The sequence below is a fragment of the Schistocerca gregaria genome, chromosome X (assembly GCF_023897955.1).
Source record: "Schistocerca gregaria isolate iqSchGreg1 chromosome X, iqSchGreg1.2, whole genome shotgun sequence".
NCBI lineage: Eukaryota > Metazoa > Arthropoda > Insecta > Orthoptera > Acrididae > Schistocerca > Schistocerca gregaria.
This window is the reverse complement of record NC_064931.1, coordinates 68,683,259-68,703,001: the sequence shown is the minus strand read 5'-3', so window position 1 is coordinate 68,703,001 and position 19,743 is coordinate 68,683,259. Positions and strand designations below refer to the sequence as shown.

General features: G+C 40.2%; 1 protein-coding gene across 4 annotated transcripts in view; it reads right to left on the bottom strand.

Annotated features, from left to right (window-relative positions):
* The window catches only part of LOC126297594 (protein Aster-B-like), a 206,066-nt gene that overhangs the window by 30,825 nt on the left and 155,498 nt on the right, over positions 1-19,743 (bottom strand). For all 4 annotated transcript variants that reach the window (XM_049988569.1, XM_049988570.1, XM_049988571.1 and 1 more), the window contains 2 exons: positions 7,686-7,835; positions 7,477-7,598 (listed from right to left, as the gene is read on the bottom strand). In XM_049988569.1, the coding sequence (XP_049844526.1) occupies positions 7,477-7,598; positions 7,686-7,835 (272 nt within the window). The remainder of the gene's footprint in view (positions 1-7,476; positions 7,599-7,685; positions 7,836-19,743) is intronic.

The window sequence follows — 19,743 nt, the reverse complement described above, 5'->3', positions numbered from 1 at the left end:
TGCTGAGGTGGTTTGGGGGCAGCAGGAGGATGTGGTATCATTTATCAATACAACCCTACCAAAGCATCACAGTTGGCAATGAAATTGTACATTTCCATACAATGCCAACAGCAGACATGTGGGATCTGGTGGAACCAATGGAGCACACCCACTGAGCCACACCTCCAGCGACTATGAGCACCCTGTACTACCACAACATAAGACAGCTGGTGGCGACCTCTCAACCCACTAGCACTTAGAGCCACACTGCCATATGACAGTATGCAGATGCCATCTAGTCATGGCTCCAACGCCATAGTTCATGCTTAGTACAGTGAGACTCTTCCTTGTTGACAATGATGAGCTGGTCTCTGTTTCTTGCTGCATTATTTGTATTGATTCTGTGTTCACTTGGAGAAATGCAAGTTAAGAAAATCTTCTGTTTATTGTGATATCTTGTTTGCTAATCATTTCTGCTCTTGTCCAGATTTCCTATGATGACAGTTGCCACACCACCCTCTCCTTACCACTGTGTATGAACTCGTACATAATGACCACTGTTTACAAAAGTACAAAGTTACACAAATTATCCTAGACAGACTAAAAAGAATAAATCAGTCAATTTCATTTATCATCCTATTTCCTGTCATTTCAGTTAAACGTACAGAGTGTCCATAATTAAAGTTCCAGTTTCAAAATCCTGCAGAAAGAGATCCCCTGCTCAGAATGATGTCAAATATTGTGTGTGTGTGTGTGTGTGTGTGTGTGTGTGTGTGTGTGTGTGTGTTCAGACGCAAGGTTATCAGCGACCTTACACCTTTAAAAGAAACAAATGTGGATAAAATGGGTAAATTGTTGTCACAAGGTGAGAAGGAAACTCGCTCACCCCCACCTCACTCATGATGTCGCTCACAATCACTATCTCATATGCTTGTCAAATTTGAACATATTATTTATTCAGGGTAAAGCATAATGGTACGAAATAAAATTCAATGAAAATTTTACTGACCCATGCCACTGTAAGCATCTTTACATAAATGAGGTCAGCTACAAATGACAGATGAACTGCAATACAATGTCTATGGTCTGAGTTGCACATTACACCATTTGTAATATTCAATGCACATGACTGCACAAGTTTGGTAGTCAACAGTTGTGGCACTGTTAGTTAGGTAAGCCCATTCACCACAGCAAGGTTCTACCACATTGAATGGGAAAAAAATCAGTTTTTAATTGTCCTAAGGTCAAAAACCATACAAAAAATCAAAACAAGAAAAGCGAAGCAATATTGGTTTCTAATTGTTGTAAGACTGATGCAAGACATGTTCAATATGCTGTCCACCATTTTCTGCCACATGGTGAAATCGAGAAACATCAAGTCCCACAAGAGATCAGAGTGTCTTGGGAGTGACATTCAAAATGTGTTACACAATGTGTGTCTTACATTAGCAGTTGGAGCAACGAATACATCGTCTTTCAGGCACATGCACAGCCAGAAGTCACATGGATTAAGATCAGGTGCTCTGGACAACCAGGCTGTAGAGAAATCACGATTGATAATACTAGCATTTCCAACATGCCTCTTTAGCAGCTGCTTCACTGGCTGTACTGTGTGCAGATACACACATCAAAAAAGTTTTGCATCACCTCGGTTCTGAGAGTTCCGGAACCTGTTCACAAAATTGGCATAGAGATCAACATAAACGTCATTTCTGCCCTTTTTATTGCTCATGAAAACCACACATTGCATGTTGTTCCACCATACAGTGGGACCTCCAGAGCTGGTGATCCAGATTGCTGTACACCCCGATACCTTTAGTACCGAATAGCACGTCCTCTTGCATTGATGCATGCCTGTATTCGTCATGGCATACTACCCAAAACTTCACCAAGGCACTGTTGGCCCAGACTGTCGCACTCCTAAACGGCAATTCAGCATAGGTCCCTCAGAGTGGTTGGTGGGTCACATCGTCCATAAACAGCCTTTTTCAATCTATCCCAGGCATGTTTGATAGGGTTAATGTTTGGAGAACATGCTGGCCACTCTAGTTGAGCAGTGCCATTATCCTAAAAGAAGTCGTTCACAAGATGTGCATGATGGGGGAGCGAGTCATCATCCATGAAGACACAAGCTTCACCAATATGCTGCTGATATGGTTTCACTATCGATTGGAGAATGGCGTTCATGTATCGTACAGCTGTTATGGCGCCTTCCATGACCACCAGCAGTATACATCGGCCCCATATAATGCCACCCCAAAACAGCAAGGAACCTCCACATTGCTGCACTCAATGGACAGTGTGTCTAAGGCTTTCAGTCTGACCAGGTTGCCTCCAAACACATCTCTGATGATTGTCTGATTGTAGGCATATGTGACACTCACTGGTGAAGAGAACTTGATGCCAATCCTGAGCAGTACATTCAGCATGTTGTTGGGTCCATCTGTACTGCATTGCATAGTGTCATGGTTGCAAAGATGGACCTCGCAATGGATGTCGGGAGTGAAGTTGCGCATCATGCAGCCTATTGCGCACAGTCTGAGTCGAACCACAACATGCTTCACAAAAAGCATTATTCAACATTGTGGTGTTGCTGTCAGGGTTCCTCCGAGCCATAATCCAAAGGTAGCAGTCATCCACTGCTGTAGCAGCCATTGGGCAGCCTGAGCGAGGCAAGTCATCGACAGTTTCTGTCTCTCTGTATCTCCTCCATGTCCGAACCACAACACTTTGGCTCACTCCGAGATGCCTGGACACTTCCCTTGTTGAGAGCCCTTCCTGGCACAAACTAACAACACGGACATGATCGAAACACGGTATTGACCGTCTAATCATGGTTGAACTACAGTCAAAATGAGCTGTGTACCTCATTCCTGGTGGAATGACTGAAATTGATTGGCTGTCAAACCCCGTCCGTCTAACAGGCACTGCTCATGCATGGTTGTTTAAATCTTTGGCCAGGTTTAGTGACATCTCTAAACAGTCAAAGGGACCGTGTGATACAATATCCACAGTCAACGTCTATCTTAGGAGTTCTGGGTACCTGGCTGAGGCAAAACGTTTTTTGATGTATGTACATGCCATTTTGCATAAAAATAATCCTACCCACACATCCATACTGTTGAAGGATTGGAATGATGATGGTGTGCAAAAGACTCTCATACTATTTACCAGTGACTGTACAGGTAAAACTCATTCCCCTAAAAAATTACAACCTTATGATAAATGATGCCATAAACTCACACCACACTGTTACCTTCACATAATGAAGTGGTACAGGCTGGTGTGTGTGTGTGTGTGTGTGTGTGTGTGTGTGTGTGTGTGTGTGTGTTTCCCATTGTCCACATTCTGCAATTCTGTGTATTGATGGGTGGTTGTTTATGGATAGTAATACAGGATGTTTCATAGGATTTTACACACTCAGGGTGTATACATGGATGCGGAAAAAAAATTCCCGGATTTTTCCCGAAATTCCCGGTCCCGGGTGAAGTGAGAGGATCCTTTTCCTTGGAGCTGTAAAACTTATCAGTCTTTTGAATGGTTATGGTTTTATACATGGGCATAGAATTTCCCGGCACTTTAGAAAACGAAATTCAGGGAACCAAACACATTTTGGGAAGATGTCTGACGTGCACCAACTTGTACACTGCACATTTTCATATTACAAAAGTATAAATTCGAATTCTACCAAACACCACATGTTACTTTCCGAAGCATTGAAATCATGACTGCGATGTGCTTCTGTAAGCCAGTCATAGCTCACGTCACGTGACCTCGCCATCCGATGACATAGGACACATGATGTAGTCGGCCAAAAGCAACATCACTGTTAGGTAACGTGAACGCACTAATAGGGAAAGTTAATGGTTTAAATTAATACATGTAGTGTTGCTACAAGAAAAGAAAAGCTTTCACATATAATATTGCCCCTTTTTGCACGTGATACACTTTAAGATACATCACACAAATGTGCCAGTAAAATGTTTAAGAACGACATAAATGTTAGATCTTCTGGGCTCGAAATTATTCTAAATCATCATACTCAAAGAGTTGATTTTTAAACAAAGAGTCAAAAGCTCTGGGATTTACGAAATCCATCGTACATTCTCGCACATAGGTCTTATTGCGTAAAAGGAAATATACTTTGAAAGTAACGCTTTTCAAACCACCATTCGCAATATTTTCCCACAACCTGTTGGAAAGAGGTTCGTTTCAGCACTTGCCAGAGGGCACCTGATAACAAGCGTCTTACATAACATCATAAAAGAAACTAGACAGAAGATACTCAAAGAGCAAGGGTATTTCGTGAACCATACTAAAATACATAATTCAGCTTAAAGTGCACATTCGTATGTCCAGATTCGGATGTAAATATTCTTGGAGTACCAGTACTGTACTATCTCATGTTTGGTTCTTTATTATGGCATAATGCCATACGTTCTATAAGATAAAAACATGCACCTGAAATGCAGCATAAAAAGCTGAAAATAGCCAATAGTGTGGAATTAAACACTCCGTTTCAAATAAATTGGCTGGTTCAGCAGAAAAGATTAATAAAAACCAAATTTCTTTAGCAAATCGACAAAAATAACTTCATTGTTCTGCAATACGATTACTGCTTGACTGTCAGAATGGGGAAATAAAATAAAATCTGAAACTAATAACATATTTTAGCCTTCCATAATTATGTAATTCGCCTGATAGCTCCCGGTCACAGAAATCAGTTTTGTTTTCATTTGACGTAAAAGCAATAAACGAAACGGAAACAGCAAAATCACTAAACGTAAACATGGGTCACCTGAGACTACCCACTTCCCCATTACAACTTAAGATTGCTCTGTAGATCTGCACCGGATCTACGATATTTCTGAACCGGGGCAATACTAGATAGTGGCGCCCCCTCCCTCAAGCGTTTGAGGTAGGACACCAAAACTTTAAAAAACCTGCTTTTCCAAAAAATGACCATTTTGCAGTACACATCTTTCTGAAGAGTCTGATACATAAAATATATGTGTTTGAGGAAATGTAAGACATATTGTTTGGTCTTAAATGTGCCAAAGTGCAGTGCCACACCTGTTCACACAGCATTCTATTGCACGTCACTTTATTTTGTTCTGGGGAACTCAAACATGTAACATTTTGTAATGGGTGCCATCAAACTACATTCAGGACAGTGGAAATTAAAATTTCCTGTGGTGCCTCTCCTGCTCCCAATCAGCTGTTTAGACAACCTGTCCCCGCAAAAAAAAAAAAAAAAAAAAAAAAAAAAAAAAAAAAAAAAAAAAAAAAAAAACCCTCACAATAAATACTGGATGGGATTATTTGGAACCGGGAGAACAGTAACTCTTCAGAAAATTTGCACTCTTTATTGCATGTTAGCTAATAACTTTATGTTTTGTGTGACATAAAATTAAATATAGGATACATAAAACCAGTAAAGACAATAGACAAGCAAGACAGTACACATTTCTTCAGTCCTTAAGTCCTTGCATTGTTTTTCTCACCAACCTTAGTACAGGTTTACATGGCGTGTTTTCCATTTCGGTAAGAATCTATTAGCTCATCAAAGTTCGTCAAACGTTTTGCTACATGAAAAAATCAAATGTTGTCTAATACTGAAAATGCTGTTAATACGAATAGAACCCAAGACTGGTGTGCTTTCTCAATCTGGTTACGTGTATTTTGTCACGAAATAGGTCTGCCAAATATTGCAGCAGTTGTAACACACACCAAATAAATGACACTGTTTTGGCACAAATGGTAATTTTTATAACACGACAATATAATCACGAAGTACGAATATTAAATGCCTATTAGGACTACTACAAGCAAAAAGTTTCATGTTAAGAAATAGTTTCACATTTCATTCATACGCCCTAGCTTCTGAAGCAGTAGTACGAAATTTGTATATACATTTAGAGTAGTTATATTCTTCCATAATTTGTGTGATGTCCCCGTTTCTTCTCCTTCCTCGTTCTAATAAACAATCTTGTCATCACCAATTCTGTAACTATTCTTGCCATGGTTAAAACTTATTCTCCGATTAACTTGACTAACCCTGCCACAATCACCATTTTAGTTATGGTATCCCGTGTTTTTTCTCCGGTTAGGCGTTATTAGGTGTTCATACAATGCGTTTTCCGCGCTGCTCCTACAACAGAACTTTAGTGGCTGCTAGCCGGGAGTGTACAACTGGCCCTTACCCAGTGTAGCGTTCTAGCAAAAAAGCAGGAGAAAGTACTACTCATACGCGACTCAACTGCACATGCGCAAGAGCTCACTCGCAACTGCTCAAATGAATCTACTGTAACCAGTTGTGACATCATGCTCATCAGAGGCAATTTGCTGTTATGAAGCATTGCATAGTCTTCCTAAAGCCGTTGTCTGAGCACTGTGTTTTGTTGCTGTATATGGCGAATTTCCTTGGGATCTTAGTTTTCTTTTCTCTCTCTCTCTCTCTCTCTCTCTCTCTCTCTCTCAAGTTTTATTGCTGCAGTATTATTCCGCAGTAGCGAAATACAGTAATATCCTTAGTTAGAGTATTCATTCTTACCAGTCAATGCTACAAAAATTTAATTAAAAACTAAAACAATGAAAAATTCCCGCAATTCTAAAAAATCCCAGGTTTTTCCCGGTTTTCTCCTAGATGAAAAAATTCCTGGGTTTTTCCTGGATCTCCCGGTTGTCCCGGGTCGTATACACCCTGACACTGTGTGCGCAGGCACATCCAACATTTGGCTATGCCACATGCAGTGCGTGATTGCACACCTCTGCTTGACCCCTCCTGCAATGCTGTGGCCACATCTTTGACAGAAGTTGGATCAACTGCTTTCCTCCCTCTGTCACATTGAACTTCAAATGAACCTGTCCTTTCTAATTTTGTAACCATTTTCTCCAGATCCTTAGCAGACATCACACCAATTACTTTTTCTCAGATTCTCGAGTGTCCAAAAGTTTTGCAGGGCTACTGGCGCACAGTCACCATTCTTGTAAAAGAGCTTCACCAGCAGCACTTGATCCTTCATGGAGACAGTCATGCTGGGCATCTCAGATACAACCTAAGGAACAGCCATGTACCACTTAATCTGCTGGTGTGCACAGTCTGACATTTACAGTGCCATTTATTGGGCAAAGGTTCACTGATCTTTTTTCCCCCTTCATGACAATTCCCCAGGCACCAATAACATGCTGTTCAAATTTGTCATCATTCTGAGTAGTGGTTCTCTTTCTACAGTGTTTTGAAACTCGAACTTTAATTATAGACACCCTGTATATAAAATAGTCACCCAATTTAAAAGTTTGTTTGAAGTCATGTAAGAATTACTGATGTCTGTAACCTGAATATAGCAATTTTTCTCTGTTTTCCAATCAATTTTGTTATTAAAATTGCCTCAGTTGATAGCAAACATTCAAATGCATTACAGGGATCACAGTGGTTCTAAGTTTGCCCTTCACTGACAGTATTTCCTAATTCTATGGATTAGGAAGTATTATTACCTGATTTTCAGTGACCTGAGAAGTTTTAGGACCCATTGACTGTGACAGAGACACAGTCATAGAAATTGTCCTGTGTTTCATTCCAGTTTCAGAATCGGCTTGCCAAGGGGCTAATACAATATCTGTAAAACAAATTAAGAATTTGCTGACTGAATAACAGTTCATTGTAATTCTTCATATCAATACATATCCACAAATCAATGTCACACCTGTGGTTTTCCGCTGAGTGTGGAAATCCAGAAGAAACTTCGAGCCAGTAAACAACAAAGTAAAGAGCTGATCAACATGGATAGGCAGAATTATCCTGACCAATCGGCGACCCTCATGAGGAGATGTGCAGACTGCAGCAGACTTTTTGTCTGAAACAAAAAGTAAATTTATAATACTCTAGTCATCATTTTTCCATCTCACATAACAAGCATTTTGAATCTGAGATCATGAATTCTCAGTAGTGATGGCGATGTCTAAGTTCTTCAACAGGTTTTATACGTTACCAGCAGAGACCAAGAGATACCTACTTACGATTAGCAGCTTAAGAGAAAAAGTTATGCAAACTGAGCTCAATTAACACACAGTAATCCTTTTATATTAATTTGAAATGATGTTAAATGGAAGTTCTGTGTAGGCTTTACTGCTGCTGGTACAGTCCAAGTTACTGCACTCAATACTGTGTTGACTTCCTAATGATGAAGGACAGTATAAAAGGTATTAAAAATCTCCTTTGGAAGGGATTTCCTGATTCATTTATGATAGTTAAGAAATGAGAGGTGGAAGTTCAGCATACCATACTTCTCTTTAAGATGATACATGTGATGGAAGCCCCAAAACTGCATGTACAGATGAAAACACTGGGAAAGTGAACAATAATATTTTGGCTAATCACTGATTAACGGTGTGTGAAAGAAACAGTTGACACCACAAGTGCATCAGAGGAAAAAGTACAGTACAATGTGCATGAAAAAGTAACCGTGAGAAAGCTCTGTGCAAGACAGCAGCAATGTTTGCTGAATGCTGAGCAAGAGCAAATTCAATGTATTTTCCATGTCATTTTATTACTATACATGAGACATAGGTCTGACACTTCAAGACAGAAGCAAAAGAACAATCAAATAAGTGGCTGAAAGCTGCACCAATTATGGCAAAGATGATTCATCTGACAGCAGTATTATGATCAGTGTTTTCTGGGATTTTTTGGTATTGATTGCTAAAAGAAAAATGTAACTGGCAAATAAAACACAGGTAAGAGGGAAAAGTCAGCTTTCTCATGTCAATTTACTTACCTACCAAGTTTAGTACCTCAGCATATTGATCTCGATAGCATGTGAGAGAAACCTTCTCTCAAACAGATGTAATACTCTGCCTGCCTAAAAACAGTGCCTCAAACACGTGATGTGGTTACGATAGTTATTCACAGTGTTCTATAAACCGTGCAACTGCATGGCAATAAGGCAGTCTCTGCAAACCTATAAAGCTGATTATCACCTGCCGTAAGATTAGCAGTATAACAATCCACTTCTTATCATGGAATTCTCTGGAATGCTTATTCGGAATCGCACATTTGCAGCTCTTGGTGACATTTGCTATTCAAATGGTTTTTGATATGCAGCTTCACGAATCCTATCACATGCCCCAAACTTGGCAATAAAGGATTTACTTGTACGCATAAAGAATGTCAATTATTCATAGGTCTACAATAGATGGAACTTTGGAAACAAGATAACGTTGCCTCACCAGCATCAAACGCAACAGAATCAACTGCAGCAGCAGACTCCAGTGGCCATACTGTCCCAGTTGCCCTCACTTCCTAGTTTCAAGGCATCTGATGAGTTTGCGGAAAATTATCAGCAACTGTTTCTACTACGATTCAAGGCAAGTTGTGTCCTGGATTCAATGTGTTACAGTGATTTACTTCTTTCCTCCTTTACTAAGTTAAACAAACTACTGCAGAACTTAAAGCCCATAAGTAGAACTGAGTAGCTTTCCTGTATCTGCAATTTGCTGACTAAACCATCAACAAAACTTACATAGTATCTATAAGCAAAAAAGTTAATCAATGTAAAAAGAAGTCTAGTCAATTGTATATGGTCTGAGCTTACAAGGTTGACCTCATCTGTGCAATTTTGCACGTGAATTGTTTGATGGCTTACATACTAAATCACTTACTACGGTTATGACTGATTGTTTAGCTCTCAGTCGGGAAATTCGTTGAAACACACTTTAGTCACATGCTCCTTCTCTTGGAGAAGTACTGCACTTAATTACATCAGTTGAAACTGCTTCTTCTGTATAGCACGTTTATGAGAATGATGTTATAGTAGCTACCCTATCCAATATAGTTGACACTGTGATCAACTGTTGACAGGTGAACAAAATACACCTCTCTTTTCTCAGTACCCACCATCACACAGTATTCTGGCAACGTGTGGTAGGTTTAGACACAGATTAGCTCTAAGTACTTCCTACACCTCGAAAAGGGCTCTGGCACGAGTGACAGCCCATCAAGGTTGCATTTATACCACAATGTTGTCAACATGCCCTAAGGCTTGCAATGTTGTAAGTTCCTGCAGCAGGACACCAAGTTTTTCACTGCATATGGCACCTATGCACACTATCACATTGGTACCTGCACATGACGGAAATCCAAGCTGATTACCATATTACTTGCCAAGGATCGGCAAGCACAGATTCACATAGCCACTGGTGCCACTGTGTCCCCGATAAATCTGTACACGTACCACAGAAACAGCTCAATGCCACATCAGTGACCACACTAGGAAGTAGCAGTTGGTGTAAAACAGCACTACAGAGTCAACTCAGGATGCAATTATAAAGGATAGTCATAAAATTTTAATTACTGTTGTGAGAAAATCGCGCTGTGACTGTGAAACTTGGTGATAGTGTTATTTCTCCTTTACTTGTGCATCCTTCACTCTGACATTTTTCTCAATCACAGATGATGTGGTGGAACCACTGGTTGTAGAAGTCTGGATTTTAGATGTTCATTAGATGTTCCATCTCAAAAATCACCTCATCACCATTCTGGAAATGCCTGCCACATGACGTTTTCTTCATCTGAGGGCAGAGAAAGAAGTCACTGGGTGCCATGTCAGAAGAATACCAGGGGTGAAGGAAAGTTTGATAGTGGCATGTGTAACTGTGTCCAATGCAGCATGGGCTCTAGAGCAAAACCATCCCCTCAAACAGCTTCTCACTGGTCTTCACCTTGGCAGCCTCTCCGAACATTGTCACGAGATTTTGGTAGCACTCTCTCATGATAGTTCAACCCTTACAAGCATAATCTATTAGCACCACACCACAGCAGATCCAAAAAACACCCACCGTCAACTCGGCCAATGGTGGTTAACTTCTTTGCCTTTCTCGGGATTTGTGAATCTCCAAGTTTCTGTAGCTCACTTTGTTCCTTAGTCTCGATGATACCACTATAGCCTGTGGTGATTAGGCAGCTAAAGAAGTCACCTGGATCAGACTCACACAGGTGCAACATTTCCGCCGATTCCTCAGTTCGGCAGGCTTCTCGAACGAGTACAAATGGTCCTGGCAACCAGCGGGCAGTGACCTTCATCACATTGTGCTTTATGCAGAAAACTGATGCACAATTGTTGATGGTGTTGGGACAGCAACCCGCCACAAATTTACTTTCAGTTCCTTTATACAACGGGTACCGTTACCGGTTTCGAATTGTTATGATTCATCTTCAGACGGTTTACGTGCTTTCCTTACAACATGTGGTGCGTTTTTTACAGATTAATTGCCCTAAAATATAAATAATACATAATTATAAGCACACCACACAGATGGTTGCATTACAGATTTTTCACTGGATGTGACTTACGTGAAATGTCGGTTTGGAGTGTTTGTTTTAATAACATTTGTCCGACAGATGTGAATACATTCCCACTGCATTCTTATCGGTAATTAATGTGTAAAAAACGCACCACATGTTGTAAGGAAAGCATGTAAACCATCTGAAGTTGAATCACAATGATTCGAAACTGGTAATGGTACCCTTCGAATAAAGGAACTGAAAGTAAATTTGTGGCTGGTTGGTGTCCCCATCACTATCGACATTTGTCTTCAAATAACAGCCACGGTCTTCAGCTATGTCATCATATGACAAAATTGCATGATGCACAATTGATTTTCACTCATTCCACTGTTGCTGCCATTGTGATACGCCATTCTTCGAGTACTGGGGCTTTCACACTCCTTTTGCAATTCCCAGGTCTCTTACACCGAGACTTGTCTCACGACAATGGGAAGCATCACCACCACCTACCTACCACATCATATGACAGTGCAGAGTTGCTGTGCACCCATGTCAATTTGGCATAGACTGTTGCACTATCTTTCCATTTCAAATACAGAAAATGAATAAATACACAATACTTCACTTTATCAATGGGCTGTGCCATTTTATTTTGGCTCTGCTAGTGGTGTGCTAAGGTACTGTGGCAAAGGGATTTCAGTATGTATCAGGACTGCAGACACACATACCTGCAAACAAACAAATAATTAATTATGTACCAATACTTTTTGTGGTTATAAAACTTTACGACTGTTAAGGTATCTGAAAATAGAATGTAACCTAATGTTTCTTGTTGTAAACTTGGCAGCAGTAATTGACTTTTTGGATTAGATGCTTTCAGAACATTTGTTTTTACAGTAGGTGATCAAATCATTCTATTTAAGACCTGAATAAGTTGTGTAAAGAGTATGATTAATTATTGAAACCATCACTTGGCTGTGCTGCAAATTTTTACGCATATGTATTGTTAAAACACTGTTCTCTATTTTCCTTCTATTGAGCTCAGACAATTCTGCTCGTTTTCCAAGACGCAATTTAAAGCAGAACTACACAGACTTCATAAATTAGCTGTCTTTACGCCAGTATCAGCAATATAGCGGGCAATGTGCACGGCTGTAGATAAAAAACCATATGGTAGTAACTGAATCTATGGTAATTTTAATATAATACTTAGCACACAATCTAAGACTCACCTGTATCGAATCCTGCACCTGAAGAATTACTAGCAAAACTGGCTGGCAGCTAGTAATTTTCTAAGATTGATCTCACAGTTGCATATTTAATGTTGCCATTAGATGAGCAGATGCAACAGATCCTGGTGTTCAATATGCCTTTTGGCATATACAGTTATAATTTCTTGCCTCTTGGAGTCACTAGTACGCCCACTATGTTCGAGTGTTACTTAGAACAGTTAATACAAGATATTCCTAACTGTACAAATTAATTGGACAATGTCACTGTAATCTGGATTGCACAGGGGCCACATGTGCAAAGTCTTCAAATGCTGTTTACCCATTTAGAAGGAAACGGGTTGTGATGCCAGTGCAATAAGTGCAGTTTTGTCAAGTCAACCACTGAATACTTACAGGGTGACAATTATTGAACTATATGAAAAAAATGCAAATTAGTTACAAACTGCTGTGTGCACACACTTTATTCAACATGTAAACGTCACTTAAGATATTTGGATTTAGGTGATGACATATCTGATGTGCCTGCCATGTGGCGGAGATGAACAGCAAAATTCGGCATGACCCATCTAAGTGTTGGAACATGGATGCTGTTGATGGCCTCCTGAATGGCTGTTTTCAGGTCAGCAATGGTTTTGGTGTTATTTCTGTAAACCTTGTCTGTAATATAGCCCCACTAAAAGGAGTCGCATGTTTTCAGATCTGTTGAATATGGCGGCGAATCGAGGACCATGCCAGTGGCCTCTGGGTACCCCAGAGTCAGAATGTGGTACCCAAAGTGCTCCTCCTGGACATCAAACACTCTCCTGCTTCGGTGGGGTGGAGTTCCATCTTGCACGAACCACACCTTGTTGAAATCAGGGTCAGTTTGGATAATGGGGATGAAATAATCATCAAAACTTTCATGTACCATTCAGTAGTCACTGTGCCATCAAGGAACAACACACGGATTATTCTATGACTGGAAATTGCACACCGCACAGTAAACCGTTGAGATTGATGAGATTTCTCGATTGTGAACTGCAGATTCTCAGTCCCCCAAATGCGACGATTTTGCGTATTGATGAACCCATCCAAATGAAGGTGGGCTTCATAGCTAAACCAAACCATATTCACATCAAAGTCCTGTTCGTCAATTCTGTGGACAATATTCTTGGTGAAACACAACTGCTGTTTCATGGCCCCCTGGGATTTAATGGCTTATGGGTTTTAATTTTGTACAGAAAGAAATGTGGGTCTTCAACAACAATTTGTCGCAATGTCTCCCGCTTGATTTCTACCTGTTGTGCAGCTCATCTGATCGATTTCCTGGGGCTGGTTTGAAACATAACATGTGTATTCGTGATGTTTTCAGGCATTTCAACCCATTTTGAATGAGTGACATTGCCAACATTGTCATCATGAACACAACCTGTTCTCTCAAACTTGCAAATCAAATTGTTGATTGTTAGCACACTTGGACTGGTTGTCTTCAGCTTGAGCTCAGTTGCAAACTTCCTTTGAGCCGCAGTTGGGCAAATGGCCAACTACAACAAGGTGTGTGCACATGTGCATACTAATTCCCATAATGGCCCACAGCCAACTGTGCAGTCTGAATGTACTAACACAAACCGTTCAGAATTATGATTTTTATTTCATATAGTTCAATAATTGTCACCCTGTATATCACAGGGGCCCCAGCTTTTTCGCAGCGGTCAGGGAAGGATAGACGGTCTGCCATCAGATATAGCATCAGCCATAACATCACAAACAAACCATGCCCCTTCTCAAACTTCACAAGGACCTTTGCAGCCAAGTCCATAATTCCATTCCACTAGTACAAAACTGGGACCCACTATGATCCTGTCCACATGTATGTACCATCTGCACCAGTCCCTGGTCGTACCACAGGTACCATCTTTGGCACCCACCACAAGCTACAGGAACTTTCAAAGGTTGTTTAGGCAGCTGTGGGTGTCCACAGAGGTCGAGCCTTTCCCAAATCCCAGGCATCTCCTGGCACCTGATATATACCACAGCAAAGCCTACAGTTCCCTCCACTGTCAGCAAACTAGACAGAACCACCTGCACAGACACCACCTCAACACTCTAGCAGGCTGTAGAGGCAGGACTTCGTATCACACCATTTCAACCTCGAAAGTGGATCAGAGGAAAACTGCCATCAAATAGATGATGTCCTGCAAACAGCATCGCAAGCACGTGGTGCTCTATTAATCATGTGGCCACACATCAAGTCAGTTGCTGCTAACCTATAAAGCTGGTATCACTGCAGCTGAGCTGTTACAATCACATTAACAGATTTTATTATTTTGGTATCAGAGCACAATATCAAAACAAAGTGGGGCTGCAAACAACACATTAACAGACTTTATTATTTTGGTATCAAAGCACAAATACTAAACCAAGTTGCTTGGCAATGGGAAAACAGAGATTAGAAGTTCTAATGGTTGGAACATACATACTATTCACCAAAATTGACAGCTGGCCACAATCTATGCCCACATTTACACAAATTAGTGTCTAGAAAATGTTTTGATTTAATGAAGATATTAAGACAGCAGTAGAAAAGTATTTTGTAGACCTTCCATAAGTGCATTTCATAGACTGAATCTACTTCATGGAGAACTGTTAGACAAAGTTCGTCAATCATAAAGGAAATCACATGAAAAATTAGTGCACTTTTAACTATATAACATAGTATTTCACTGCCAGGCTGAGGATATTTATAAACACGTAACTCTGACAAAGCCCCCATCAGGACAACTTACTGAAGGAGAGCCATTAAAATACAAATCAATTCAAAATTATACTCCTGACTTTAAAAAAAAAAAAAAAAAATTAATTTATCATGTATGACATCAGAATAAAACTGATATTTGTAGACACAAAAATTGACAATTTTCTTAGCACATTACAAATGTTTAATCTGTGCACCTTATCACATTTTAATACATCAAGCTGCTGATAAACTCTCTCAAAATCTCTTATAGCAAGTCCTAGCCAAACGATGAGTGTGTCAGGGCAGCAATCATAAAAACAAAGGTGTTTTTCATTGCCATGAGACCTTCCTACAAATTTTCAATCACCAACTTTCTCTTCCAAATGCCAAACAATTTTGTCAAGTCCCACCTATAGAGGGAGGAATGACCATTGTAATAAAATAAGAGAAACCAGAGCATGTATGAAAATATTTGGGTGTTCATTTTTCCCACGTGTTTCTCATGAGTGGAATTGTTGAGAAATAGTCTGGAAGTGTGTCTATGTACTGTCTGCAAAACGGCTGAGTGTGAATTGCAGATTAATTGTGTGGACGCTGCTGAAGCTGTCATACATGATAAAAGCAGAATCAAGAAAACAATGAAAATATGAAATGCATTACCTTTTCATATGTGGTTACAAGGTTTGCTAACCCTTCAACTTGGTAGTTTCTGTGCTGGTAGCAGTTTACATGATCAGTTGGTACAGGAATGCAGCGTTTTATTCAGATTGCTCTCATGCAAGGACTGCGGCAAAATTTCATGAAATTTCCAGAAATTGTGAAGAACAGATCTCGACTGATAGATTTACGCAGAGAGACAAAATACAGTGGTCTTAGCAAACTGTTGACAATACCAAAACTGAGTTTATCACGTGGTTTCTCTCCGTGTAATTTTTATAAAGACAACCAATACCTTTAAAGAGTAGAAGACCTTTGAATAGTTCTAGCTTGTCATTTTTCTGTTTTTGGATCTTTGTCCAATATTCTCTGTGCTACGACCTAATCCATGTATGTAGTTTTGTTCATGTCATTACCTTAATGATTACAACAGGTACTGGTCCAACAAATGGAGTTGTTTTACCTGTCATGGCCAGCGTATCAGATTGTTAACTGCCGCTGGTTCCCGAGTAACCAGGGAACCACAACAAGTTTATCATGCTGCTCTCCCTCAACCTTACAACAGCTTCATGGCATTCTGAAATGATCTCTGATCTCACTGCAAGGACTGACAAGAGGTTTCAGAGCTCCTCGCCTGTCTGAATGAATGTAGATGCCATGATCCTTATAGCACCTGCACAGATTCTCCTCTTCACATACTCTGATATTGGGTATTTCTGCCTGAAATACCACAGCCAACTTCGCTAGAGGGATTGCCCTCTCTAATGTAGACTGTACTCAATACACCTCACCCCCCTGCACCTTCTTCTGGTTCCCACGCATCAGTAAACCAGTCTAAGTCTCCCAAATGGTATCGAAGTTCACTCTTCCACTGCTCCCTACCTCTAATTATTACATTTGAAAATTTATTGCAGAAACCAGAAGTTGTACAGTCAGCCGGTATTTCCCCAATAATTCATATATTTACCAAATTCACTATACTGGTGGAGGATTCTGGATTTCCTAATGGTTTTCAGTTATTTCAAGTTTTTTGAAACCAGTACGGCCCTGCTGCTGCCTCCACTATAACCAAAAGGCATAATGGGAACATGTCCAGCATGGTCTCCATCCCAGCCCGTTATGGCTACGCATGCCAAACTCTGCCCCTTGCCAAGCTCTTTGGCAGCCACCTTTGTTGCACTTTATTCCACCAAAGTGTAACCTCATAACTTATCATCGGTCTTATTACAGTGGTGTATATCTAGTACATGCTCCTGGGTATTAGACCACAATTTTTGCCACAGGACCTTCTAGTGCACATAAGAGCACCTTTTGTCTTGGAAAATACATTCTGTATGTGAGGGGTCCAAGATAGTTTTGCATCCAGGATTACCCCTACATACTTCACTGTCCCCCACTGGTAAAGTTTTCTCAAAAACTTGAGATTCCAGTATGTGTTCTTGATAAGCTTCCTCATGAACAGTGTGGCAACAGTTTTCTTGGGACTGTCCCTTAGATCATGTGTCCTGCACCAGTTTTGCAAAATGTTCAATGTACATTGTGCCATTGCTCTAACTGTACTACAAAATTTGTCAAGTACTATTATGACTAAACCATCTGTGTGTACTTGGTGAAAGTTAACTCTAGTATTTAACTTTTTGACAAGTTCTTTCACCACTACGTTCCACAGGCGTAGTGACAAAACCACTCCTTGCCAACACCCTCCGGTACAATAGACCTTTATTAGATTTAAAGCATAAAAAACTTCTAATATGGTATACTTTCATGTCATCTTTGAAACAAATTCATACACTGCAATTACTTCTTGTTAGTTCCTAGCAATTGCTACGAGATACAGCTTGAAATATACACTGAAGAGCCACAGAAACTGGTACACCTGCCTAATATCATGTAGGACCCCCCCTGCAAGCACACGAAAGTGCTGTAACACGATGTGGCATGGACTTGACTAATGTCTGAAGTAGTGCTGGGGGGAATTGACACCATGAATCCTACAGGGCTGTCCATAAATCTGTAAGAGTAAGAGGGGGTGGAGACCTCTTCTGTACAGCACATTGCAAGGCATCCCAGATATGCTCATGTTCATGACTGGGAAGTTTGGTGACCAGCAGATGTGTTTATACTCATAAGAGTGTTCCTGGGTCTCCTCTGTAGCTTTTCTGGATGTGTGGGGTATTGCATTGTCCTGCTGGAATTGCCCAAGCCTATTGGAATGCACAATGGACATGAATGGATGCAGGTAATCAGACAGGGTGCTTATGTACGTGTCACTGGCCAAATTCATATCTAGACATATCAGGAGTCCCATATCACTCCAAGCGTGCACACCTCACAACATTACAGAGCCTCCACCAGATTATGCAGGTCCATGGATTCATGAGGTTATCTCCATACCCATACACATCAATCTGCTCGATACAATTTGAAACGAGATTCGTCCGACCAAACAACATGTTTCCAGTCATCAACAGTCCAATGTCGGTGTTCAAGGACCCAGGCGAAGCATAAAGCTTTGTGTCGTGCAGTCATCAAGGATACACGTGTGGGCTTTCAGCTCCAAAACCTCATAGAGATAATATTTCACTGAACAGTTTGCAACCTGACACTTGCTGATGGCCCAGCACTGAAAATTGCAGCAATTTGCAGAAGGGTTGCACTTCTGTTACATTGAACGATTCTTTTCAGTCGTCGTTGATTCCGTTCTAGCAGGATCTTTTTCCGGCCGCAGTGATGTTGGAGATTTGATGTTTTATTGAAATCCTGATATTCACAGTATACTCGTGAAATGATCGTACTGGAAAATCCCCACTTCATCGCTCCCTCAAAGATGCTGTGTCCCATAGCTCATTCACTAACTATAACACCATGTTCAAACTCACTTAAATCTTGATAACCTGCCATTGTAGTAGCAGTAACTGATCTAAAAACTGCGGCAAACACTTGTTGTCTTATGTAGGCATTGTCGACCACAGTGCCGTATTCTGCCTGTTTACACAACTCTGTATTTGAATACGCATGCCTATACCAGTTTCTTTGGTGCTTCAGTGTATGTGTATGTATCTTCCTTTGCATTTTCAAGGACTTGATAAACAGTAAATGTCCTGTGCATTGAAATATTTAGTAGTCTTTTAAATATTAAAAATTTTCTTCAGGCAGCTATCAGCATAAATTTTTCTTTGAAAAATGCATGATACAGAGCTGCATTGTATTCATTTATTATTACTACCAGTTTCAGGCATAAAACATCCAGTTACTCTGTTGCTATTGAATAGGCCTGAACTTAATATTTATGAATTTTCGCTTTGCTAGATATGCACAATTTTAATGAATATACCAGCAAATGTGTTTTCATGTCAAAATTTATGTGATATATCAGTAGTACTGCTCATTCTTTCATACAAAGATGACGGTTTATGACAGAAAGTGGTAGTAATAATAAATGAATATAATACAGTTGTATGTTGTGCATTTTTCAAAACTTCTTAATATTTTCACATAGTACTTTACACTTTTTTTTTTCTTTACAAGAGGACAGGTTATGCTTGCAGATTTCTTCTGACTAGCTAATATCCTGCCAGAGATATCAACACAGATATCACACAGCTATCAATGTTTAGTTGTCCTTTGTCAACAGATGGTAAGGCAATAGTTTTACCTGAGAGACTGCAGTTAGCTACTATGTAGTCAAGTGCAGACACTTCCTGTCTGCAAGTACAAATTCAGGCTTTTAGCTTGAGGAATCAACTTAATTGTGGTGTAAAACACTCAATAGTGACCTATTGGGTAGATGGAACAATACCTTCATATCCCACAATGCACCACAAATACTCCCACAAGAAACAGTCCGTAGAGTCATTTCAAGAGATCTGAGAGTA